The 27,775-nt window shown below is 37.4% G+C and overlaps 1 protein-coding gene across 1 annotated transcript in view; it reads right to left on the bottom strand.

The window, feature by feature from the left end:
• Nucleotides 1-27,775, bottom strand: part of SLC9C2 (solute carrier family 9 member C2 (putative)) — a 96,080-nt gene that overhangs the window by 48,029 nt on the left and 20,276 nt on the right. The window contains exons 6-12 of the mRNA XM_069065435.1: nucleotides 27,056-27,217; nucleotides 23,797-23,896; nucleotides 23,188-23,331; nucleotides 20,229-20,397; nucleotides 11,116-11,197; nucleotides 4,624-4,790; nucleotides 3,720-3,821 (exon numbers count right to left, since the gene is read on the bottom strand). Of these exons, the coding sequence (XP_068921536.1) occupies nucleotides 3,720-3,821; nucleotides 4,624-4,790; nucleotides 11,116-11,197; nucleotides 20,229-20,397; nucleotides 23,188-23,331; nucleotides 23,797-23,896; nucleotides 27,056-27,217 (926 nt within the window). The remainder of the gene's footprint in view (nucleotides 1-3,719; nucleotides 3,822-4,623; nucleotides 4,791-11,115; nucleotides 11,198-20,228; nucleotides 20,398-23,187; nucleotides 23,332-23,796; nucleotides 23,897-27,055; nucleotides 27,218-27,775) is intronic.

The raw sequence follows: 27,775 nt of genomic DNA, 5'->3' as shown, positions 1-27,775 counted from the left end.
CTTTCTGAAGGTCTCTGGGCAAGTCACTTAGCCTGAGTCCATCTCAGTTTCCCTCTCTGTAAAATGGGGATAATAATAATAGCACCTTCCTCCCAGGGTTGTTGTGAGGATAAAATGGGATAATATCTGTTAAGTGACTTGAAAACTTTAAAATGCTATAGAAATGCTAACTATCATTAAGACCTCTGGGAAGGCTTCCACTATACTCTGGAGGTGGATCATCCATGGAGTATTTATGGGAGAAAATGGACAAGAATCCCACAATATGTGAAGACCATGGAGGGGTTGTGATCTACATTGGTGGAAAGACTGTCCACATCAGTAACAGTAAGGTAACACACATTTTGAAGACTTATTGTAATAATGCCTGCTTCAAAAACTAACTAATTTGGTTTGTCACATTCTTATATGGCATCCAGGGGTGATTTTATTCTGGGAAAATATGACAATTCACTGTGTAGAGGGGCATTGAAATCTATGAACCAATTATAAAGCACAAATGATTAACAAAATCCAAAAGAAAGAGCTAGATTAATTTCATTTAACATAATTACAGACAGTCTAAAATACTTGTATCACAAAAAGTGATGAAGAATTAAGAAGCTTCATGATGAGAGTGAAAGAGGAGAATATAAAAGGTAACTTGAAGCTTAGCATCAAAAAAAACTAAGGTATTGGCAACTGCTCCCATCACTTCCTGGCAAATAAAGGGAGATTTTACATTACAGTGTCAGATTTTACATTCTTGGCTTAAAGATCACCGTAGATGGTGACTATAGCCATGAAATTAAAAGATTCTTACTCCTTGGAAGGAAAGCTATGACAAATCTGAACAGTATACTAAAAAAGAGAGCCATCACTTCGCCTACAAAAGTCTATAGAGTGAAAGCTATGATTTTTTCAGTAGCAATGTATGGCTGCAAGTGTAGGACTATAAAGAAAGCTGAGTGCCACAGAATCAATGCTTTCAAATTTTGGTGCTGGAGAAGACTTTCAGAGTCCTCTGGACAGCAAGGAGGTCAAATCAGTCAATACTTAAATTAATTCAGGCTATTCACTGGAAGGTTAAATACTGAAAATACTCTGGCCACATAGTGAGAAGACAGGACTCATTGAAAAAGACCCTGATGTTGGGAAAGGTTGAAGGCAAAAGGAGAATAGGATGGCAGAGGATGAGCTGGATATAGAGTGTCATGGGAATAACAAACTGGAATTTGAACAGACTTCAAAGTATAGTGGAGAGTAGAGGGGGTTGGCATACAATGGTTCACGGTGTCACAAAGAGTAGGATATGACTGAGTGACTCAACAACAACATATTTGGAAGACTACCTGCCAAGACACATACAGGAACTATGTGAACACAGTTACAAATTCTTTTATACATAAATAAAGGCAGATCTAATTAATTGGAGAAATAGTAATTGCTCATAAGTAGTCTTAGGCAATATAATAAAAATGACAATTCTAGTTAATCAATTTACTTATTCAGTGCTACTCCAATGAAACTACCAAAGATTGACTTTAATGAAGCTAGAAAAAATAATTAAAAAGTCAAGACTATCAAGGGAATCAATAAAAAAAAAAAGTGGGAAGGAAAAGGGCCTAGTACTTGATCTCAAATTATGCCACAAAGTTATAATTGTCAAAACAATTTGGTACTGGGTAAGAAATAGAGAAGTTGATCAGTGGAAAAGATTAAGTACACAATATACAGAAGCAAATGAGCACAGTAACTTCGTGTTTGATAAACCTAACTATCGCAGATATTGGGGGAAGAACTTATTATTCAACAAAAGTTGTTAGGAAAACTGCAAAACGAGTCTGGTAGAAACTAGGTATAAACAAATATCTCATGCTATATATCAAAGCAAGCTCCAAACAAGAAGATATAGATGCAAAGGATGATATCAAAGGTAATTTAGTGAAGCATGGAAGAAATTACCTGTCAGATCTATGGATAGGGAAAGAATTCATGACCAAATAAGAAAGGTTCATAGAGGTAAAATGAACAATACTGATTAAATGAAATTAAAGAAAGGTTTTGAACAAAAAAAAAAAAAAAAAACAATGTTAACTAAAGTTAGAAAAGCAGGAAACTGGGGGGAAGGAGGAGGAACACCTTTTTGGCAAATTTCTCTGACAAAGCTTTCATTTCCAAGATATATAGGGAACAGAGTCAAATTTGTAAGCATAAAAGCCTTTTGATAATTGGTCAGAAAATATGAGGAGCAGCTAAGTGGCACAGTGGATAGACCTGGAGTCAAGAAGACACATCTTCCTGAGTTCACATCTGGCCTCAGACACTAGCTGTGTGACCCTGGGCAAGTCACTTACTCCTGTTTGCCTCAGTTCCTCTTCTGTAAAATGAGCTGGAGAAGGGAATGGCAAACCAATCCAGTATTTCTGCCAATTAATCCCAAATGGGATCACAAAGAGTCAGACATGACTAAAAATAACAGAACAGCAAGCAGCAGCAGCAAAATCAACAACAAAAGACACAAAGAAGGTATTGGCAAAACCACACCAGTATCTTTACCAAGAAAACCCCAAATGGGGTCATGAAAAGTTGGATGTGACTAAAATAACTGAACAACAACAACAAAAGTTATGAACAAGTAGTTTTCGGAGGAAGAAATCCAAGTTATCAATAACCATATAAAAATGCTCTAAATCACTAATAATTAAATACAAGTTAAAACAACTCTGAAGTACCACCCATACCTATCAGATTGGCTAAGCTGACAAATAAGGAAAATGATATATGTTGGATTGGCTGTGGGAAAAGAGGTACTTTATTTAATGTGCTGTCAGTGGAGCTGTTAAGTATTAAGTAGTCCGGTCATTCTGGATAGCTATTTGGAACTAAGCCCAAAAAGCTATTAAACTCTGCATATCCTTTGACCCACTGATAACAGCTACTAAGTCTATACCTCAAAGATATCAAAGATAGGGGAAAAGGACCCATGTGTACAAAAATATTTATAGTAGCTATTTTTGTGGTGGCAAAGCATCGGTAACTGATGGCACGACCATTAACAAGGCAATGGCTGAACAAATTATGGCATATTAAGGTGATGGAATGCTATTATATTTTAAGAAATGATGAAGGAGATGGTTTCAGAAAAAACTGGAAAGACTTGTATGAACCAATGCAAAATGAAGTTAGCAGAACCAGGACAATTTCTACAATAGCAATAATATTAAAAAGACAATCAACTAGGAAAGACTTGGGTACACAATTCCAAAAGATTCCGCGATTCCAAAAGATTCATGATGAAATATCCTATCTACTTCAAGACAGAGACCTGATGAACTTAGAGAGTATATATATTTTTTTCTTTCTTTTTTCTTTCTTTCAACATGGTTAATGTAGGAATTTGTTTTGCATAGCTGTATGTATTTGTATTGAGCTTTGTCTCTTTTGCCTTCTCAATGGGTAGGGGAAGACAAGGAAAGAGGAAAAGAATTTGGAAATGAAAATAAAAGAAGATTGAATTCTAAAAATAAAACTGCTCATAATTTTTAATAAACTTTATACTCTAGCACATAGCATATACTCTAAGCATATAGGCTTAAAATTAATTCTGAATGAAGGTACAACCAAATATTAGATATTCAAATACAAATACTTCTTTGCATCACTTGAAAATACTAATTAATAAAAAAAGTAATCTAAAGAAAGAAAATCATATCAATCTGATTATGGGCAATCCTTACCATCTGTATTATAGCTACATGCAATCTGGCCTCTTCCATTAAAACTTCATCTGTTGGAGATAAATCACTTTTTTCAAGATTTTCAGAAAAATCATCAAACACCTAAGTTTAAAAATAAAAATACCCCGATGTAAAGACAAAATATATTCATAAAAATGTAATTGTAAAGACAATTATGCAAAAATCTAAAATATGCTCTGTAAAAATTAAGAAGTCAAATCATTGCACTCAACAAAGAGCAAAATAAGTAAAGTTGTTGAAATTGGGCCGATACCTCAACTGGAAAGTATTGCCCAGAATAGAACATCTTCTTTTCAATTATTGTTATGAAGAAGATACTCAACAGGGGGTAGGGGGGGAGGGCCTAATGAAAAACCAATGCTTCCACAGAATTTCTACAAATTGGCTGTCTTTTCTCTCCTCTTCACAGAAAACTATAGTTTTCTCTTGACCATGAGGTCTCTTGGAACCTCAATGCAACCAAAACATTATAACCACAGCTGCCATTTATATAGTTTTAAGTTTTACCTCCTTCTTTGTACACATTATCTCATTTGAAACCCTATGAAGTAATTGCTATTATTAACCCCATTTTAAAGATGAAGAAGCTAGTAAGAATGTGAGGCAATTTTTTTGGACATTAAATATGATCATCCACCAAATTGGGACTTTCCCCTAAAATACTCTCTTGGCATTTAGGACTTGGCCTACTGGTACTTCGTCAGGCAAGCCTCTTTCTGCAGTCCAATTTCACCAAATCTATTTTGCCCAAATGGCAAAACTACTGATTAGATTTTTCAATGTGTTGACATCAGAACCAACTCACCACTTCGCAGAAAACAGGGATGGTCAGGCTAAGCAAAGGAAAAAAGAAGCATTATTTCTAAAAAATAACATGACTCACAAGCTTAGGGTAACGAATTTTGGTTTTTTCTTCTACTGTGGACCAAATAACATTTGTCAAAATGTTTTCTGTTTTAGATAATATAATTGCATTCTCTATCACCTCTTGTATGTGTAGAATGGCATTTTGCATTGCCATTTGTCTTGGGAGGGAAATAACACAAAGATCTGTGAAAAGAAGAAAAGTGTATCTAAAACAGTATCCATAATGCAAGGAAAAGTGAAAAGTCATATGATTAAATGGTGAATGTTGGAGATAAAACACACACACACACACACACACAATCTTAGAGTTCAATGCATGAATGAAGATATATACACATATAGATAGAATCTTAGAACTCAAAGGGATCTCAGAGGCTATCTAATTCAATTTTCTAATTTTACAGAAAAGTAATTGGCTCAAAATAACATGGTAAGTCAGTGGCTGTCAGATCTGGAATATATCTACCTGCATCCAGACTTCCTGTCCAGGTTTTTTTTTTTCTCCAAATCAGAACTATCTTTCATATTGTCAAGTCGTACTGTTCAAACAAAGACCAACCTAAATTTACCAGGCATCACCTATCATATATGTGTGTGTGCATGCATGTATATATGTATATTTGTGTATATATACATATAAATGCATGTATACATTCCTTATGTATATATTCCTTAAATGTCCAACCCCTTATCCTGGATTATTCTCTCTTTACTTTGAAGAATACATCCATCTTTATGGTTTCGATTATCTCCTTCATGTGGAAGACTCAAATGCATAGGATCAAGGATCTAGAAGGGACCTCAGAGTTCAACTAATTCCATAACCTTCCCATTTTGTAGTTGAAGATGGGAGGTTAAGAGACTTACCTAAGGTAATGTGCGAAGAGTTTTTCTTAAGTTTACTTAAATTTTAGCTTCAAAGCTCTACTCACCTCATGCAATTATCTCAAATTCAACATGACTAACAGCAAGTTCATCATCTTCTCCTCTCCCCTACACAAAAAAGTAGCCCTACATCCCAAACTTCCCTAATTTATCTATTCCTACCAATGTTCTCACCAACCTTCTAGGTACTCAAATCCTTAAAGTCGTTCCTAAAGTATGCTATTTCTACCTTCACAGTATCTCTTCAATACAGAGCTACCCCTGGGGCAAGGAAAATCAGAGCATTTTTCCCCATCTCTCAAATTTGGAGAGGCATTGTACCACTGTTACAAATAGCAGAGAGCAGCTAGTAAAAGAGGTACCTGGTGGGGAAGATGGAAACAAATTAACTGAACCAATATGAGCTAACACAAAACAAAACCAAAAATCATAAAGCCTCCTATGCACATATACAAGCAATCTATAACTCATTCTCCAATTGTCATCATCTAAGCAAAGAGAACGGAACTCACCCTTTTACTTTTAACCCATCACATTCAGGCTTCATGTCGTCATTTTGTACTCTCTTTTCCTTTTCAAAGTTCCCTTTAATAACATTGTCACTGGAATGAACTTTTAGTGTTATAGAAAGATCATTGGCCTTGGAGTCAAAAGTATGGGGCAGCTAGGTGGTATAGCAAATAGAGTACTGGCCCTGGAGTCAGGAGGACCTGAGTTCAAATCCAGCCTCAGACACTTGACATAGACTAGCTGTGTGACCTTGGGCAAGTCACTTAACCCTAATTGCCTTGCTTTCCCCCCCTCCAAAAAAAAATAAAAATAAAAAAAGACCTGAGTACAAGTTCTGGTTTTACCACTTAGGTATATGACTATGGGCAAATAACCTCACTTCTCTATACCTCGATTTCTTCTTCTACAAAATAGGAGTAATAATATTAACACTAACAACTTGGCAGGGTTATTGGGAGGAAATTACTTTGTAAACCTAAACTATATAAATAACTGCCACTAGTTTAGTACAGGGGAAAAGGCATTGAGGAAAGGCTAGCCAAGATGGTAGTAGAGGAGGAAGCAATACAATCCATCTCTTTCCCACAGTTTAATGCTTCAGACTAAATACTGATGGGAAATACAAGAAAAAAATCAGAGTCATTTTTCTAGCCCAAGTCAGCACAAAGAGACAGACAGAGAGGTCTGAAGACACTGAGGACGGGGTCTAACCATGAGCACAATACACTGAGTATTCCAGGGTTTGACCAAAACAAGGGCCTGCTCACAGCTGCGCACCAAGACAAGAAATTCCAGATACGGTACAGAGGAGCATGATTTTGTGCAGGAGCTGGAACAGGTGCTCACTGGAAGCTCAGTAGTTCATTCTCCAAATCTGAGTCATAAATCCAGTACAGACTGAGGAGGCCAAATGGTGGAATACTAGGGAAAGAAGTGCCCACAGTGACCTATGGACAGGGGTTTTATTTTAAGGTAAGGATTAGGATAATAATAATTATTATTAATAATTAAATTAATAATAAATATTATAAATATAATATAATAATTATATAATATTATATAATCTATTATATGTTGATATAATGTATTGTTTATAATATATTAATATAATGTTAATATCATAATTATTATAATTAAGATAATAATAATAAAGATAAGTTGTAATAAGATTATGCACTGAGAAAAGAGCAAGTATAGAAGTGGGCAGTAGATGCATTGCTCTGACCCAAGAAGAAAGCATAGTAGGGTTTTGGATCCTAGCCCCAGCCTAGTCTGAAACCTATAGCAGAATTACTAGGGTAAGAAGCCCAGACCAAAGGGAATCTTATAGTTCTGTAGCTCTGAACATGCATAACTTAAAGCTGGCCACCAGTGGCCGAATCTAGCAGTAGCCTGCTAAAAGTTCCAGTCAAATACAGGCCCATAGCTGTGTCACCTGAATCCAAACCCAGGTCAGAAATGTGTAGAGTTCAGACTAGGATAGTACCCTGACTTCACCCTGGAGCTAATCAAATATCTCATCTCAAAAGTAACTGATATGGAAAACAGATAAGTAGAAATCATTTAAGAATCATTGGACTACCTGAAAATCATGGCTAAAAAAGAAAACCTCGATACATTTCAAGAAATCATAACAGAAAACATCCCAACTCCCTTAGAACCAGAGGGGAAAATGAAGGAAAGAATCCATTGGTCACCTTCAAAAGAAATTCCAAAATGAAAACTCCCAGGAAAATTATTATAGCCAAAATCCAGGACTTCCAAGTCAAAGAAAAAATACTGCAAACAGCCAGAAAGAAAAAACTGAAATGTTGAGGAATCACAGGGAAGATCGCATAAGATGTAGGAACCACAGCTATAATGAAGGGGAGAGCTTGGAATATGACATTCCAAAAGACAAAGAAATGGTTTAAATAAATAATTTAGCCAGAAAAAAATTAAATATAATCCAGGAAGGAAGAAAATGGATCTTTAGTTAAATAGAGCACTTCTAAACATTCCTGATGAAAAGAACAGAGCTGAGTAGAAACTATTAGATACAAAGGAGTCAAGAGAAACATAAAAAGGTAAATATGAGCAAGCAGCCAAAAGAGACTAAACAAGGATGAATTGTTCCCATCATAATATGTGGAGGTAATACTTATGTTCTCTCAGAGACCTACTGACATTAGGGGTCATAGAAAGAATTTGATAAGACAGAGAGCTTGGGAGTGTTTTTATTGTTTTTTCTTATCTTAAAAGAAGAAAGGAAAGGATCAGGAGGAGGTGGGGGGAAATGATCTTAAATAATTGAGCTATGTGCACAGAAAACTACAAACAAGTAGGAAGGGGGAAAGGAAGTGGACAATCCTTGAATCTCATTCACTTTCTGAACTGGCAGCAGAATACATACAACTAGATTCCATTAAACAAGGAAATAGGAAGGAAAACGGAGAGGTCAGATGAGAGAATAAGAAGAATTGTGGATTAAGGGTAGGATTGGTCCTAAACAAAAACAAACTTTAACCATAAAGAGTAAATTTCTAAGAGGGGTTTAAAAGGAAAGAAAGTTTGTGAACCTGTGATTGGTTTTTAATGAGGGAAAGAGAACAGGGTTAGAGGTACCAAGCAGATTGCATCAAATTTAGAGCATGATGCCAAACATACTCCTCCTTGCTCACAACTCTCTTCCTCTTTTAAAAGATATGTTTTGCTATAGACAACTCACTTGATATAAACTATTCTCAACTTCATTTGTATAACCATGGAACTTAGGGGAGGAAAGCACCCACCTATAATGAGTGTTGTTACCTACATTTTCATGTATAGGATGAGATCCTTATCAATATCCAGTCCTCTTAAAGGAGGACAACTGGAATTAATTGGAGTGGAAACGTTTGAGAAAGCAATAAGATCAGACATGATATAGAATACATATATTCTATATATGTCAAATGTGTTATGATTCTAAGGGGATATGTAAAAACTTAAATTCTCTGAAGTTTCAAATGGACTATAGGTTTCTCGTTTGATTTTCTTCTTATTGTTAGTAAGACCAAAACCACAGTTTTGAGCTGGTTTTCACCACATGAACTAATTACTGGAAAAATAAACTTTAGAAGGGTGTACTAAATTGTATTGAGATTTTGTAAAGGATCTTAGCATAACATCTAAAAATTCACAAGTAATATGGAACCAGAGAAGCAAATTTATTGAAGAGGAGATCTTCAGAGCTGCCCAAGAACAAGACCTGTTCTAGAATGTCTAAAAGACATTTCCAGAAACTAGTTGACTACCTGGAAATATCAGGAATCCAAAATGAACTGTGCTGATTAAATGGACATTGCAAGTGGGTTACTGAAATACAAGGAGACTTGATATTACTTTATGTTGATGATCTTTATTGAATTACTTTGGCTTTTGTTTCACAGTATCAGTATTTGCTGATCTTTCTTAGTTACCATGGTAACATGTAAATCTCCTCTAAAAATTGTCCATGGTTTTAGATATTCTTATTATGGCTTATATTATGATTAACCAATCTTCTTGTTCTTATATTAACAAGTCAAGGGAAGTTGTGAGAGTTCTCCCATTGACTGTAAGGGGAAATTGAGAAAATCAAATTATTCTGATTCCATTTTATGATTGATTCTATTCTGTATCATCCCCAGTATGCTGTAAAATCACTGAAGCCATGTTTCCTTGTCTCTGAACTTAGTTCAGAAATTCAGCTAGACTGTAATAAGTTGAGTTTAGAAATCCAATTCTCCCAATAATTACCAGATGCCACAAACTCTTTCTTTACCTCCCTTGGGGTAGGGTGGAAGAAAATTGTAACAGGTGATTTTCCTGTTGGTTATGTTGTTTTCCTGATTGCGCTTATTTTGATGTGAATTGTGTCTCCTGTGTAGCTCATTGATAAACTCCTTTGCTTCCACCATGATAATGGAACCACTCGTGTATCACTTCTGGGTCCTTGGGGAAGATACTATCAGAAAGAATGTATAAGCAGATCACAAGAGGTGGAGTATATGGTGGGAGCAAAAGCCTGGGAACCATGACCTTAGGTATCATGGTTATTGTAAACAGCAAAACAGCTCCTTTTTGTGGGTAAATTTGCCTGTGACCCTGGGCCATCTTTTGGCACTATGCCTTCTTTGATCTGTTTCTATATAGTATATGACCTAATCTAGGCTTGGTGTGGAAATCTACAACTGTCCTGCCCTGCACAGGATCAGTCTTGTAAATAAGTTCCCCTAATGAAACTTATTTACTATCATGCTGGTGTGTATTTCCCTTCTTTCTTCAGTATCTCAGTATCCTCTCAGAGGTGGGACTGTCCCTCTGAATGGTCTGCCACCCAATAGTCCTCCAATTAGAATACAAGCTCCTTAAGATGAGGGATTATTTCACTTTTGTCTGTACATTACAGTGCTTACACAGTACCTACCTGTGCCTGGCATAGTAGATATTTGATGAGTGCTTGTTGAATGACTATTATCATTGATAAACATTGGGTAATTGGTAGTATTTGTCTTCTCAATCTCCTTTCCTACCCTTTGTGAATCTTAGAGTGCAAAAGTAACCTTGTCAATAATGTTTTTGTAATAAGTAATTATGATGATAGACTGTATACATGAAAAATGTGGGTTTTTTTAAGTACAAAAACTGTTACCATCAAAGGCCTGTATTTTTGCAAATACTTGTAGTCAGCCAGATAAAATTAATGGAGTATTTTGTCCTTAGACCTTGGGTTTCCCCATAAGCATGAGTTTACAAATTTAAACAGAAACTAACAGAGATATTTTAAGAAGATTACTTCCACACACTGTTGAGTCAATAGGTCTCTTGCCCTCCCTTCATATCCCCTTTCTCCCAGATTTTCCTGGGTCCATCCTTCTCTCATACACAACCCAGAGCAGCAGACCCGCAGCATTACCAGGAAATTAGATATCATGGACTGCTCCTTTACTCTCACATAGAATTAACTAATGGGTTATTCCAACAACCACTGTAGATAATACAATAATATTATTTGAATAATGATAACTAAACAAGGATGTATTCTACTAAAATGATTTGTTATTGGTCTTATTTTTCCCAAGATAATTATTGTAAATTTACTATACTTTACCTAATGTCATGGCTGAGTGAGTCACCATGGCTGAATTTATGCTCATACTCAATATGGATATGGCCAGTACATAGATTAGAAACTAAAAAATAAACAAATAAGAAAAAGCCATTAAAATTTTTCAAAGGCTAATCATTATTCAAGCATAGAGAAATCTAGACTCTGATCTTATTTAGATTTTTTTTTTAATTCTCTTCCAGTCAATAGTATGACACAAAAGGATATTTTCCCCATTGAATAGAGGCATTGTGACAGAATGGATAAGTAACTGGTCATGAAGATCCGGATTCAAGTCCTATCTCTGATAACTATTAGCTATATGACCCTGGGCAAGTCATATCCTTTAGAATGCAGCTGAGACTCCAATGACTAGCTCCTTCCCTCTCATAGAACCTTCTATTTAACCACTCATATATGTACTTTATATTTATTCTGTATCTATATATTATATGTACTTGCCTCTCCTATTGGCATATGAGCTCATTATAAGTAGGGATGATTTCATTCCCCATACTTGTATTCCCAACAACCTAGCTAGTACAAAGCCTGGCATTCAGTAGGTGCTTAATAAATACTTGAAAGAATTATTGATTAGTTGAAGTCTTTCAACATATCAGTGCTTTATGTAAATCTCTAAGACCATAAATTGCAAAGTACTAATCTATGCCAAGAGAGGGATAGTCTCACTTGGGAGTTCTACTATAGCAAAGAAATTCCAGATTTGGTTCCTATCCCTTTCCTCTTTAAATATGATAGTCAAGGTACAGAAATTATGTACTACCTCTTAGATATAATATGTTCTCTGTTAAGGTGATGATGATGAACCTCCCTAGTTACCTTTGCTTATAAAGATCCACAGAGGGGGCTGAGCCAAGATGGCAGAATAGAAGCACAAACTTGGTATGAGTTTCCATTCCAATTACTTCCAATACATGTAAAAAAAAAAAATGACTCTAAACAAATTTTAGAGCTACAGAACCCACAAAGTGACAGAAAGAAACAAATCTCCCACTGAAGGCAGCCTGGAAGGCCAACAGGAAGGGTCTATCACACCAAGCTGGGAGCCCTGTGGTTCTGGCCCTAGGACGGCCCCAACCAGCAGTAGTCAGAGCAGACTTCAAGAGAGTGTATCACCATCAGTTGTGGTAGTTTCCAGATTTCTCAACCCATAAACATCAAAGACAAAGTAAAAGTTCAGAACTTTGTTGAAACAAGGGGGGATGGAAGAGTGCAGTCCAGCCCCTGCCCCAAGGGTGAGAAGCAGCAGAGGTGCAAACCACTATATGGCTGCTTTCAGAGCTCCTGGCCTACAGATAATAGGGGGACCAAGCCACCATTCAGAGGGTAATCCCTCTTGCTTTAATCTGGATCGCGGTCTTGTGTGGTATTCCTGGCATGTGTGTCCATGTGCCAGAGCTTGTGAGGGCTACAGAAAAGGCACCCTCCTAATAGCTCCAGTACCTGAGAAAACCCCATCAAAATGGGACATAGTTCTCTGCAATCTGGAAGCAGAGTTCTACTGTGGCAAAAGAGCTCAAAAGTCAAGTAATTGGCTGGCAATATGAGCAAGGAGAGGAAGCACAAACAGACCACAGAATCCTTTTTGGGGGACAAAAAGGATCAAAGCATGGAACAGGAGGAAGACAATGAAGTCATAACTCCTGCATCAAAAGCTTCCAAGAAAAATATGAATTGGTTACAGGCCATGGAGAAGTTCAAGAAGGATTTTGAAAATCAAGTAAGATAAGGGGAGGGAAAATTGGGAAGAGAAATGAGAATGATGCAAGAAAATCATGAAAACAAGTCAACAGCCTGCTAAAACAATACTGAAGAAAATAACACCTTTAAAAATAGACTAACCCAAAGGGCAAAAGAGACCCAAAAAGCCAATATGGAGAAGAATGCCTTAAAAAGCTGAATTTGCCAGATGGAAAAGGAATTTCAAAAACTAACTGAAGAGAATAATTCCTTCAAAAATTAGATTGGAGAAAATGGAAGCTAATGACTTTATGAGAAATCAATATACTATTAAACAGATCCAAACAAATGAAAAAATAGAAGGCAATGTGGAATATCTCATTGGAAAAACCACTGACCTGGAAAATAGATCCAGGAGAGATAATTTAAAACTGATTGGACTACCAGAAAGCCATGATCAAAAACAAAGCCTAGACACCCTCTTTCAAGAAATTATCAAGCAAAATTTCCCTGATATTCTAGAACCATAGGGCAAAATAGAAATTGAAAGAATTCACCAATTGCCTCTTGAAAAAGTTCCCAAAAAGAAAACTCCCAGGAATATTATAGCCAAATTCCAGAGTTCCCAGGTCAAGGAGAAAATACTGTAAGCAGTCAGGAAGAAACAATTTGAGTACTGTGGAAACAAAATCAGGATAACAAAAGACCTAGCAGCTTCTACATTAAGGGATCAGAGGGTTTGGAATATGATATTCCAAAGGTCAATGGAGCTAGGACTAAAACCAAGAATCACCTACCCAGCAAAACTGAGTATAATGCTACAGAAATATGGTCATTCAATGAAACAGAGGGTTTTCAAGCTTTTTTTTTTCTTTTTGGAGAGGGTAGGGAAGGGCAATTGGGATTAAGCTATTTGCCCAAGGTGACACAGCTAGTGTTAAGTGTCTGAGGCTGAATTTGAACTCAGGTCCTCCTGACTTCAGGGCTGGTGTTCTATTTACTGAGCCTCCTAGCCACCTCATCAAGCATTCTTTTTTTTTTTTTAAGCAATGGGGGTTAAGTAACTTGCTCAAGGTTATACAGCCAGTTATTTCTGGGTGTGGTGCTGAGTGTCTGAGCCCAGGATTCGATCTCCAGGTCATCCTGACACTGGAGCCGGTGCTCTTACTTGCTGAGCCACCTGACCGCCCCTTACTCATTAAGCATTCTTGATGAAAAAACCAGAGCTGAACAGAAAATTTGACTTTCAAATACAAGAAGCAAGAGAAGCATGAGAAGGTAAACAGGGAAAAGAAATCATAAGGAACTTTTTTTTCTTTTTGGAGGGCAATTGGGATTAAGTAACTTGCCCAAGGTTACACAACTAGTTTTTTTGTGTGGGTGTTAAGTGTCTGAGGCCAGAACCAAACTTGGGTCATCCTGACTCCTGGGCCGGCGCCTTACTCATTGAACCACCTAGACGCCCAGGAACTTATTGAAGTTGAACTATTTATATTCCTACATGGAAAAAAAACGATAATTGTAATTCATGAGACTTTTCTAAGTATGAGGATAGTTGAAGGGAATATATATGTATATATATATGTGTGTGTATACATATACATGTATGTATAAGAGGGTGTATGTGTATATAAATATATATGTGAGTGTGGGCATATGTATGTTCATGTATACATAGACAGAGGGCACAGGATGAGTTGAATATGAAAGGATGATATCTAAAAAAGAAATTAAGAGGTGAGAGAGGAATTTATTGGGAGGAGAAAGAAGAGATATATTAGGGTAAATTGTCTCGTATAAAAGAAGCAAGAGAAAACTGTTACAATGGAGGGGAAGAGCAGGAAGGTAAAAGGGAATGGGACAACCTGATTCTCATTTAATTTGGCTTAAGGAGGGAATAAGGTATACACTCAATTGGGTATCTTACCCTATAGGAAAATAGAGGAGTAGGGGATAAGAGGAGGATGATAAAAGGGAGGGCAGATTGGGGAAGGAGGGTAGTCAAAAGCAAACATTTTTGAAGAGGGATAGGGTTGGGCAGCTAGGTGGCGCAGTGAATAGAGCACCAGCCCTGGAGTCAGGAGGTCCTGAGTTCAAATCCAGCCTCAGACACTTAACACAAAAACTAGTCATGTGACCTTGGGCAGTCACTTAACCCCAATTGCCTTCCAAAAAAAAAAAAAAGGGATAGGGTCAAAGGAGAAAATAGAATAAGTGGGGGGCAGGATAGGATGGAAGTAAATATAGTCTTTTACAATATAACTACTAAGGAAAATGATTTGGGTAACTACACATGTACAATCTATATTGAATTATTTATCTTCCTAATAGGGCGGGTGAGGAGGGAAGAAGGGAAAAAATCTGAAACTCAAAGTTTTAAAAACAAATGTTTAAAAAAATTTGGTTTTTACATGTAACTGGGAAATAAGATATACAGACACTGGGGTATAGAAATCTTCTTACCCTACTAGAAAGTTAGGGGGGCAATGGGGGAGGATATGAGAGAACAGATTGAGGGAAGGGGTATTCAGCAGGTTTGCTATTTTGGGGTGGTGGGTAGGGAAAGACAGGAAGAAAAAATTGTAACAAAATCTTGTGAAAATGAATATTGAAAATTAAAAATAAATAAATAAAAATTTTAAAAACCAAAAGATCCACACAGAACAGTGTAGTTTATGGGCAGCCAAGCCATCAGGATGAGGCAGGCCTTCAGTTTGCATTGCAAGGGCCCCAAGCAGCTGCCAACAGTAGAAATCACAGAGAGAGTGAGGGAGGTAGTTTCTGGACAATAGCAGCTATTGCTCTAGTCATACACATTCTAGAAGCAAGTTGAGGTGATTCTCAGACATATAAAAGGTTCCAGAAATCACTGTGGCATTATATTGCATCAAATATAAGGCTAAGCCTCCTTCTTATTCCAGCACTAAGGTATATCTAGGCTCCAGTGGGAACCCCCAAAAGAGTTCAGGAGTGTCAGCATAAAATTACCATGCTCATATGTCCTCTCTCAAACTGACATGCAAAGGAACAGAAAGAACATTCAATTTGGAATTGAGGTCATTTAAAAAATTGTATTTGTGTGGTGGAGTAGAAACAGGACCTCCATGATGCTCCAGCTCTCACCTCTTCCAATTCATGTAAAAGGGGACTCTGAACAAACTTTGGAGCTTCAGAACCCACAAAATGACACAGAGAAGCTAACTTTCCACTGAGGACAGCCTGGCAGGGCAGCAGCAAGAGACCAGCACAGCACTCTGGGAGCCAACTGGGCCTACGTGAGCCAGAGGTTTTAGGCCTAGGGCGGGCCTGACCAAACACCAGCAGGAAGAACTCCAGAGTACCAGCAGCTGTGGCAGTTTCCAGAATTATCAATACATAGATGCTAAGGACAAAGTGAGAGGTCAGTGCAGTGGGGACTTTGGGATCCAGTAGTTGGGAGTACATCAGCCTTTATCCCCTAGGGGGAGAAGCTGCTGAGGGCTGCGGAACAGCTGCCGCCATGTGGCAGCTTCAGCTCCTGGCCTGCAGACTGTAGGGGAACCAAGCAACCAGTCTGAGGGGTAATATCTCTTGCTTTAACCTGCTTGGACCTGGATTGTGGTCTAGGATGGAGGTCCTGGGGTGTGTGACCAGCTTGCCAGAGCATGTGGAGGCTTCAGAGAGGGCACCCAACTAATACCTCCAGCAGCTGAGAAAACCCCAGCATTTGGAACGAAGCTCCCCTTCTGGTGACAACGTCCTACTGTGGCAAAAAGCCCAAAAGTCAAATAATTGAGTGGCACCATGACCAGGCAAAGGAAGCAAAGCAAACAGAAGAATCCAACATTAGACTTCCATTTTAGGGACAAAAAGGATCAAAGCATGGAACAGGAGGAAAACAGTGAAGTCAGAACTCCTGCACCAAAACTTTCAAAGGAAAATATGAGCTGATTACAGGCCATAGAGGACCATAAGAAGCAGAAAAGAGAAGTGGAGGAAAAATTGGGAAGAGAAATGAGAACAATGCAAGAAAATTAAGAAATGAGAGTCAAGAGCCTGACTGAAGAAAATAACACCTTAACCTAACCTGGGGCAGTTAGGTGGTACAGTGAGTAGAGCATCGGCCCCAGAGTCAGGAGGACCCAAGTTCAGTTACGGCTTCAGACACTTAACACCCACAAAAAAATATTAGCCGTGTAACCTTGGGCAGGTTACTTAATTCCAATTGCCCTTCAAAAAACAAAACAAAAAAAAGAATAAATCAAATGGCAAAAGAGGCTCAAAAAGACAATAAAGAAAAGAATGCCTTAAAAAGCCGAATTTACCAGATGGAAAAAGAATCTCAAAAGCTCACTGAGGAGAATCATTCCTTCAGAATTAGATTGGAGCAAATGGAAGCTACCGTGTTTCCCCAATAATAAGACACTGTCTTATTAATTTTTTTGGAAAGAAAAACACCAGAGGGCTTATTTTCAGGGGAGGGCTTATGTTGTCCTGCCTCAGCTCTCCTCCGTGGCACTGCTCTCAATGGCGCCAGCAAGCAAGTCACTGGGGAAGAACAGGATGACACACTCACTGCTGCAGCTCTGATTGGATGCAGCTCAGAGCGCAGCGTGGGTTTCCCCCAGGGGGGGGGGGGGACGGTGCATACAGAGGGTACCGTAATGTAGCGTGTAGCACAGGGGATCACCTTCACTACAGTAGCAATCTCAATAGGGCTTATTTTCGGGAGAGGGCTTATTTTAGAGGAATCTTACACAGTAAGGGGAGGGCTTATTTTCGGGATAGGTCTTATTATCGGGGAAACACGGTAGCGACTTCGTGGGAAATCAAGATGCTGTTAAACAGATCCAAACAAATGAAAGAATAGAAAGCAATGTGAAATATCTCACTGGAAAAACCACTGACCTGGAAAATAGATCCAGGAGAGATAATTTAAAAATTATTGGACTAACTGAAAGCCATGATCAAAAACAGAACCTAGAAATCATCCTCCAAGATATTTTCAAAGAAAACTGCCCTGATGTTTTAGAACAAGAGGGCAAAACAGAGGTTGAAAGAATCCACTAATCACCTCCTGAAAAAGATCCCAAAAAGAAAACTCCTAGGAATATTATAGCCAGGTTCCAAAATTCCTGGATCAAGGAGAGAATATTACAAGCAGCCAGAAAGAAACAATTTGAATATTGTGGAAACACAATCAGGATAACACAGGATCTGGCAGCTTCTACACTGAGGGATTGAAGGGCTTGGAATATGATATTCCAGAGGGCAAAGAAGCTGGGACTGAAACCAAGAATCACCTACCCAGCAAAACTGAGTATCATGTTTCAGGGGCAAATATGGTCATTCAGTGGAATAGAGGACTTTCAAGCATTCTTGTTGAAAAAACCAGAGTTGAATAGAAAATTTGACATTCAGATACAAGAAGAAAGAGAAGCATGAGAAGGTAAACAGGGAGAAGAAATCATAAGTAATTTATCAAAGTTGAACTATTTACATTTCTACAAGGAAAAACGATAATTGTAATTGATAAAATTTTCTCAGTATGAAAATAGTTAAAGGGAATAGAAATGTATTTATATATATACATATATGTGTGTGTATATATATATATATATGAGGGTATATGGACATATACATATGTGAATGTGTGTATATATATGTGTACAGTTATACATAGATAGAGGTTATAGGACCAATGTAATAGGAAGAGATGATACTTAAAAGGTGAAATTAAGAGGTGAGAGAGGAATATAATGAGAAGACATAGGGAGAGACAGAATGGGGGTAAACTATCATATAGAAGAGGCAAGGGAAAATGTTTACAATGGAGGGGAAGAACAGCAAGGCAAAACAGAATGGGTCAACTTTATTCTCATTGAATTTGGCTCAGGGAGGGAATGACATACACACCAAACAGGGTATCTCACCCTACAGGAGAGTAGGGAGGAAGGGTATGAGAGGGGGGATGATGGAAGGGAGGGCAGGCTGGGGGGGGGGAGGGAAGTTGGAAGCACCCACCTTTGAAAAGGGACAGGATCAAAGTAGAGAATAGAACAAATGGGGCTGGTATAGGAGGGAGGGAAATATAGTCAGTCTTTTACAATATATCTACTATGGTGATGTTTTGCATTAACTACACATGTACAACCTATACTGAATTGCTTATCTTCCCAGTAAGGGTGGGTGACAAGGGAGGAAGGGAATGAATCTGGAATTCAAAGTTTCAAAATCAAATGTTTAAATATATATATATATATATATATATATATATATATATGTATATTTACTATTATTAATGCTATTTTACATGTAATTGGGAAATAAGATATACAGGCACTGGGGCATAGAGATTCACCATGCCCTAATGGAAAAGTCGAAGGGAGTATGGGAGAAGATATGGGAGAGAGCAGATTCGAGGAGGGGATATCCTGTGGGATTGCTATTTTGGGGTGGTGATTAGGGGGAAAACGGGGAGAAAATTTGTAACTCAAAATCTGGTGGAAATGAATGATGTAAACCAGAAATTAATAAAGCTTTTGGAAAAAAATATTGCATTTGCTCAATAAATTCTTGTCAACTAATTATTGCAGATGATAAGAGTTTCCAAATCCAGCACCAGAAAATTATGTGGTCAGTCAATCATTTTCATGGACCAATACCTCTAATAAAAGTTAAGCAAAATTGTTAAATTTACATAATTAATGAGTTGGTTTTGTTGACCTGTTTTTTTCCCCTCTTCTTTTTTGTCCTTTGGTACAAGGATTAGCTATTTGGGGAGGAGAAGAGATGAGAGAAGAATATAGCTAGAAACAAAGATAATATAAAAACAAAAAAGATCAACAAAAAATTAGTCCACTCCCTACAATTCCTCATTACTCTGTTCCTTAGCTCACATTTGTCTTTTTGCCATAATATATTCACATCTGTTTTTTTCACAACCCCTAAAATTATATAATCAATGGTATTATTTCTTAGGCAAAGTCAATGTAAATACAAAAACTAAGAGACAAGCCCTTTCATATTACCAACATGTTCAAGTTCCTTTTGAGTTTCTTTCTTCTTAATAAAGGAAAATTAATAGTTTTGACTAAGCTCATTAATCAAAATTATTTGCAAAGCTCTTTACAAATGTTATTTCATTTTAACTTCACAACAATCCTGGGAGGTGGGTGTTATTATTACCCCCATTTTATAGATGAAGAAACTAAACCAGAGATCAAGAGACTTGCCCAGAGTCACCTGGCTAGTGTCTGAGATGATATTCTAAATTCAAATTTTTCTGACTCCAGGTCCAAAGAGATCCACTGCACCATCTACCTTTCTCAATTCAAAAAAAAAAGTTAAGTACACTGAATAGTTTTCCAAATAGCTTCTCCAAAAGTAATTTGGGGTGGGGGAAGAATAGAAAATTAAAGTTTTTGATTACTTACCATTTGTGGTAATTCTACTTTTTCTTCATTCAAGTTATGAATATCAGGAGACAGGATTAAACTAAAAGATCCTTTAATGCCAGACCAGATGATAATAATTCCCCACCTCCAATTGAATTCATAACAAGAATGTAGCAATATAGGACTTACTAGAAAAACAGTTATCAACCTGTGCAAAGAAAATATCAGAAACAAAAATCAAGGTTTAGATCAGAGAATCTTAGGGTTGGAAGGGGCCTAATAGATATCATATTTCAACCTCCTACCCCACACAGAAATCCTCTAATAAGAAGCCATCATGTATTCTGGCTAAAAATTCAGGCACTACCCCACTCCCCACTTTTTTAAAAAATTTTAAATAATATTTTTTTTCTCCCCAATTACATGTAAAAACTAATTTAAACATTTTTTTTAACTTTTGAGTTCCAAATTCTACCCCTCCCTCCTTCCTGAGACAGTAAGTAATCTGATATAGATTATACATGTACAATCATGTAAAATACATCCATATTAGTCATTTTGTGCGAGAAATACAGAGAGAGACATACAGACAGAGAGAGAGAGAGAAGGAAGGAAGGGAAAAATAGAATGCTTCAGTCTGCATTTAGACTATCAGTTCTTTCTCTGGAGGCAGATATAATTTATCTTCATGATTCTTTTAGGAGTGTCTTGGATCACTGTATTGCTGAGAATAGCGAAGCCATTCACAATTTTTCATCGAATAATATTGTTGTTGCTGTGTACAATGTTCTCCTGATTCTGCTTACTTCACTTTTGTATCAGTTTATGTAAGTCTTTCCAATTTTTTCTAAAATCATCTTGCTTATCATTTCTTATATTACAATAATATTCTATTACAATCATATCCCACAACTTGTTCAGCCATTTCCCAATTGATGGGCATTCCCTCAATTTCCAATTCTTAGCCATCACAAAAAGACCTGATATAAATATTTTTTGTACAAACAAATTCTTTTCCCTTTTGCTTTTTAATCTCTTTGGGATATAGACCTGGTAGTGGATAAAGGATATGCACAATTTGATAGTTCCAAATTACTCTCCAGAATGGTTGGATCAATTTACAATTCCACCAACAATGCATTTTAGTGTCCCAGCTTTCCCACATCCCCTCCAACATTTATCATTTTCCTTTTTTGTCATATTAGCCAATCTGATGGATATGAAGTGGTACCTCAGAGTTGTTTAAATTTGCATTTCTCTAATCAATAGTTGATTTAGAACATTTTTATGTGACTATTTATAGCTTTGATTTCATCTGAAAACTGTTCATATTTTTTGACCATTTATCAAGTGGGGAATGACTTGTATTCTTATGAATTTGATTTAGTTTTCTATATATTTGAGAAATCAGGCCTTTACCAGAGATATTTCTTGTAAAAAATCTTCCCCAGTTTTCTTCTTTCCCTCTAATTTTGGTTGCATTGCTTTTGTTTGTACAAAAATGCTTTAATTTTATATAATCAAAATGATCTTTCTTCTTTATATTTCTTAATACTTTCTATATCTTGTTTGGTCCTAAATTCTTCCCTTATCCATTGATATAATAGATAAACTATTCTATACTCTCCTAATTGTGTATGGTATTACCTTTTATGTCTAAATCATGTTCCCATTTTGACCTTGTCTTGGTATGTGGTTTGAGATGTTGGTCTGTACCTAGTTTGTGCCATATAGCTTTCCAATTTTCCCAACAGTTTTTGTTGAATAATGAATTTTTGTCCCCAAAGCTTGGATCTTTGGGTTTATCAAAAACTAAATTACTATGGCCATTCACTACAATGTATTATGTACCCAATCTATTCCACTGATCGACGACTCTGTTTCTTGGCCAGATTGTTTTGATAATTACTGCTCTATAATACAATTTAAGATCTAGTACATTTAGGCTACTTTTCTTCATATTTTTGCTGTCCCTTTTAAAGAGAAAGTGATAGATTCATCTTATGTGTGTATATATATATATATATGAGTATATATCTGTATATGTTTGTGTATATGATACAAAGAAAGGAAGAAAATAGTAAAATTAAGATGGAGGGAAATTCGCAAATAGTAATTATAACTTTGAATGTGAATGAGATGTTTGTAGCCACTCTCTTTGTGTTGTCAAAGAACTGGAAATTGCAGGGATCCCCATCAATTAGGGAATGGCTGTACAAGTTGGGATGTATGGTTGTGATGGAATACTACTGTGCCATAAGAAATGATGAGCTCAAAGGCATAGAAAGACTTGGAGGAAATGATAAATAGCAAAGAAAGCAGAAGCAAGAGAACACTGCATACAGTGACAGCAATATTGTTTTAAGAATGACTTTGAGAGGGGCAGCTAGGTGGTGAATAGAATAGAGCACCTGCCCTGGAGTCAGGAGGACCTGAGTTTGAATCCAGTCTCAGGCACCTGACACTTACTAGCTGCAAGACATTGGGCAAGTCACTTAACCCCAATGGTCTTGCCTTTCCCCCTCAAAAAAAAAAAAGAATGACTTTGAGAGACTAAGTAATTTTGACTATTAAAAATAAAGGACATATGAAGAAATGCACTATCTGCATCCAATGAACAAATTGATAGAAATATATAGAGAATAATTTTGCATGTGTATATACATATATTTTTATGTGTGTATATAAATATATATGTGTCTATTTGTGTCTAATAGTAACCATCTCTAGGGTGGGAATGGGGAAGAGAGGGGAGAAAAAAAGGAGAAAAAAAGAAATGTACATGATAACTTCATTATATATTTCAAAGGAACAGCAAGTTGCACATAATAGATTTGCAGTTTCATGTGCAATTATCTTTTTTTATCATACTATGTTATGGAAATACTTGTTTTATTACATAAATTAAAAATAAAATAAATTTAAAATAAAGTGATTTTAAAAGAAACATAAACTGGAGAACCTAATTTTAACAAGTTTCAACAGAATTAATTCTTACCTTGTAATAGTCATTGTTATAAATAATATTATGATGAAAACTAGGTTGTGAAATTCTAAGTGTCTACTATCTTCACACCCAATCAGAATGCCAATGAAAGTGAATATGAAAGATTGGCACGAAAATGACAGCATGAATAATAACCTATGTTGAAAGGAAACCATATTTTAATGTATTAATTTTAACTATTCATTTCACTTCTCTCATGGGCTCAGGAATCTGGCTTGGTCAATCCGACACAAGCAAAAGTTGTTGTATCAAGCATTGTTTGAAAGCACAACAACAAAATTGGGTTGCAACTCAGAATCCAGTACCACGATCCTCCTAACTCTCATCACCCCAGTACCAAAGAACTTCCCCATTCCCACCCCGCACCTCCAGAGTGATAATGGGAAGTCATTAAAACACACACAAAAAGTCCAAGTTCTCTGCACTTGGCTAGAGGAGTACAAGAGGCCCTCCAGCTACAATCCACCCCCCAGCAGAGACAGTGTCAGCTGATCGGGATCCAGGTCCTTAAATTAGAATTAAGTGACCAAAAAGTATAAAACATAGCAAAATATAATAAAATAGAGCAAAAAAAAAACCATAAAATAGTAATAATCTTACCTAGTAATTGTGATATCAATGCCTGTCCTAAAGTTTAAGGAATCTAAAAGGAGTCCAAAAGCAATTAGAGCAACAACGCCTGGAAGTCCCAAATATTCAGCTAGGGAGAAAGAGAAATGAATGAAATTAAATGTGTGAAAATCCATGTACTCTATTTTTGTTATTCAACATTCATTCAAAAATGGTTTCTCAGAACCCAGGTTCAAATTGTAGCTCTTTCATTTATTCACTGCATATCTCTGGACAAGTCACTTAACCCCTCTGAACCTCAGTTGCTTCTTCTGTTTAATAGTATTTACACTACCTCCCTTCTAGAGGTGTAGCAATGATGGGGATGGGATCTGGACCCTGAAAAGGAAAAGCCTCTAGACTTTCCCACGTGACCCAGTCCCTGGCATTCACAGGAGGCACCACCTGTCCCAGTATAATCCTTTTAACAGTCCTTGCTTTGTGCCTTTGACCCTCTCCCAATCTCCAGTTTCTGTTCTTTCTATGTTATCTCCCAATCACCCCCAAACTATTGGTCACCCTATTAAAAAGGTTAATCTCATCTACCAAATTGCTCAGATTCTTAAAATCTAGTCAATAGCACTGACTCAATAGGAATCTCACCTACCCCAACCAGTGTTTTAATAAACCTTGTCTCTAACTGAAAGAAGGTTTGAGCTCAAATTCTTTTGAGGCAGGATCTGCATATTTTGCCCTTGAATTTTGGGGTTCCCAGCACCTCTAGACCTCAATATATAGTTCCCTGACCAGGAATTTGACTCAAGCCTTCTATCAGTAAGAGACAAGTTTTATTAAAACATCAGTTGAGGTGCGCTGAGATTTAAGAATCTGCACTATTGGCCAGATTTTAAGAATCTGAGCAATTTAAAGGAGGCAAGAAGGACCTTTTATACAGAAAGGCTGTGGGAAGATCTGGATATGATCTAGGAGTGAACAAGTAGTCTGGGATGACCGAAAGATAACAGAGAAGGGGTCTAGATGGAATTAAGGGAAATGGCCTGGGGTAATCCAGACAATGAAGGGCTGGGTTAGCTTAGAGATAAGAGAGAATTGGGCATGGGACCACAATGAAAGGCCAGTTGAAAGGATTACTGGGATGAGTCAAAGCTTCAAGCAAATGCCAGAGACTTGGCCAAGTAGAATATTTCAAGGAAAGTTGTGGGCTGGAGGGTTCCCAGGGCCCATACCCCATCATTACTATGTGCCAGGCACTGTGCTAAATGCTGGAAATACAAAAACAAAATCAGTAATGGAGTGTTGTGTGTGAGGTATGACTAGGCTGCTAGAGTTTGTGGAAAAGTTGTAATAGTAGGAAGGGGGGAAATGGCGAAGGACTTTAAATGCCAAACAGAAGATTTTCTATTTGATCCTAAAGGTAGCAGGTAAGCACTTGGTAGAAGAAGGGGAGGATGGGGGGGAAGGTGGGTGGGGGGGGGGGAGTGACACAATCAGACCTGAGCTTTAGGCAAAAACACTTTGGCAAGTGAGTGGAGGACGAACTGCAGTGGGCAGAGACTTGAAGCAGGGAGAGCAACCAGAAGTCTATAGCAACTGTCCAGGTGAAAGGTGAAGAGAACCTGTACAAAAGTGGTGGTTGCTGAGTAGAGAGAAGAGGATGTATATAGAAACATGCTGGGAGAGTAGAAACAATATGATTCACTTCCTACTGTCCAATATAGGTATTGTGAGGGATAATTTGCAGCGAAGTTTCCCCATTCTAAAAAATCAAATCTAGAATGGCTTCAGCATCCACTAGGCCTAAGTTTAGAGGTCACCTGACCTTACAGGAATCTGGGAGTTAGAGCAACGGAGACCCTCCCCAGAGCCACCTCAACACGAGATAAGCCAAATAAGGATAAAACTGCCTTCCTGGCCTTGCACTGGACACCCACATGTTTCCGTGTCCTTTGTCTCCAAGATAGATTCCCATGCTTAGGTTGTGGGCCGGCCTCTGTACCAATGAGAGTGAAGACCAGTTGGGGAGTTGGGTTTCTACATTAGAAGTTTATATAACCATGGGCTTGCTTCTACCTGTTGCTCTCTCCCTGGCAGATGCCATTTGAGCAACAGAGTCCTTTCTCATGAATCTCAGACTCAGACTCTGAACTCTTTTATTCCACACAGTATTAACAGAGTAACCAACCTGTCTGCATCTTTCCCACTATTTGGATGCCCTCCTTTTCCTGAGAATTCTTTCTCACCCTAGTATTGAATTCCTATACACTCTCAGTGCCAAGACAGTTAGTAACCATAAGGAATCTTGGATCCTCATTACTCTGCCAGTCACTTCCAGGTTTGGATTTTGCACCTGTCCTTTACTCCCTCAGAATCCTACCTCTCTGATGACAAGGAAAAGATTAAGGAAAATTAATATTGGATTGTCTTATTTAATAATCAGTGTTTCTATGTGATCCATCCTTATACTTTCCCCAAGGGATGACTCTTGTGTTCTTGCTTTTCCTTTACCAGAATTTGGGGTGACCTGTAGTGGAAACCAAGGCAATGTAAATCTGGTTGAGCCAAGATTGCTGGAGGCAGCTGTCTCTCATGGAGCAATTAGAATTCCTTGAGGGTCAGAGATGGGTGTAATACCTGAAGGCCAACCCATCTACCAATCAAGACTTGCCTTACATTTGCCAGGGTAGGAAATACTGTCAAGTTAATCAGAAAGAAGACACACCTGTATTTAAGAGCCCTGTGACTCTCAGATGAGAGTCTATATATAATAACTGAGAGACTAATGACCTCAATTTTTTGCTTATTGTTAGCCTAATACATTGATTAAATTGTGCTTGGAATTTTGTCTCTTGGAATTTTAATCTCAATAGATTTAAATAAGACACTGTTCTCTCACTTACCTTGCTTAATTTATCTTTGAAGTTATAGGGATGGAAAGAAAATCTGAAGCTAAGGTTTAGTGGGAAAGGGTGGCCATTCATTCTTTAGATGAGGGTTTGAACCAGATGTTCTCTGGGGTCACTTCCAACTCTAAGATTCCTTCATAGCTCTAGGGAGTGGGTGATCAGAGAACAAGTGATAGGAAAAGTCAAAGACAAGGTAATGAAAGGGAAATCTGGAAAGTAACTGGGGCAGCAAAAGGATGATATGAGGGGTTAAACAAAAAATATGATGGCAGAGGTATCATAAGGGAAAAGGGCAAAGGAAAAAATAACAGAACCAGAAAATAAGGGAGAAAAAGAATAAGGAATTCACTTCTGCATATTACACATCTTTTTTCCCCTTTTCTTACCAATATAGAAAGTCAAGTATACCGTTGAGAAACAAAGAATGACATTAGTTACTGTATCACCAAATATGTCTGCCAGCATGTATTGGATGAGTTTTGCACTCCAAGATCCCATTATGAGACTTCCAAAAATGTCTAGAATCATATCTCCTACTGTGGATAGCTCTGTTTAAAAAGAAAAGAGTGACTGAATTGTAATTCTTGCATATTTCATAAGAAGAGTCTAAGATATAGCTCTGTTTAAAAAGAAAAGAGTGGCTAAATTGTAATTCTTGCATATTTCACAAGTGTCTATGAAATCTCCATACTTGGCTTTCTGTATGCTATTGTTTGACTGTATTTGAAAGAGAACTGGATTGAGTAAGGGAACTTGGATCTAATCCTGGCTCAGTCATTAACTAGCCATAAGTGACTTAACCTTTTTGGGTCTCATTTTTATTAACTATGAGAGCTAGGGGAGAAGCAACCTTAGAGGTTAGCAAACTGGACTTGGGGATTAGGAAGATCTGGGTTCAAATACAGACTCAGATACTTACTAGCTGTGTGACCCTGAACAAGTCACTTAACCTCTTTGAGGATCAGTTTCCCCACTGGTAAAATTAGGGAGTTGGGCTCAATGTCTTCTAAGGTGCCTTTCAGTTCTAAAATCAATGATTCACAACTATATGACGGCCATTGTTCCCTTCCAGATGTATCAAATCTGTAAATTTCCATTTCCCCACA

This window comes from Petaurus breviceps, unplaced genomic scaffold (genome assembly GCF_028583685.1).
Source record: "Petaurus breviceps papuanus isolate PSGF00001 unplaced genomic scaffold, PetGlider_PUasm1.0 90692, whole genome shotgun sequence".
Lineage (NCBI taxonomy): Eukaryota > Metazoa > Chordata > Mammalia > Diprotodontia > Petauridae > Petaurus > Petaurus breviceps.
Note: the sequence above shows the minus strand (reverse complement) of the source record. Positions and strands in the feature narration are given on the sequence as shown.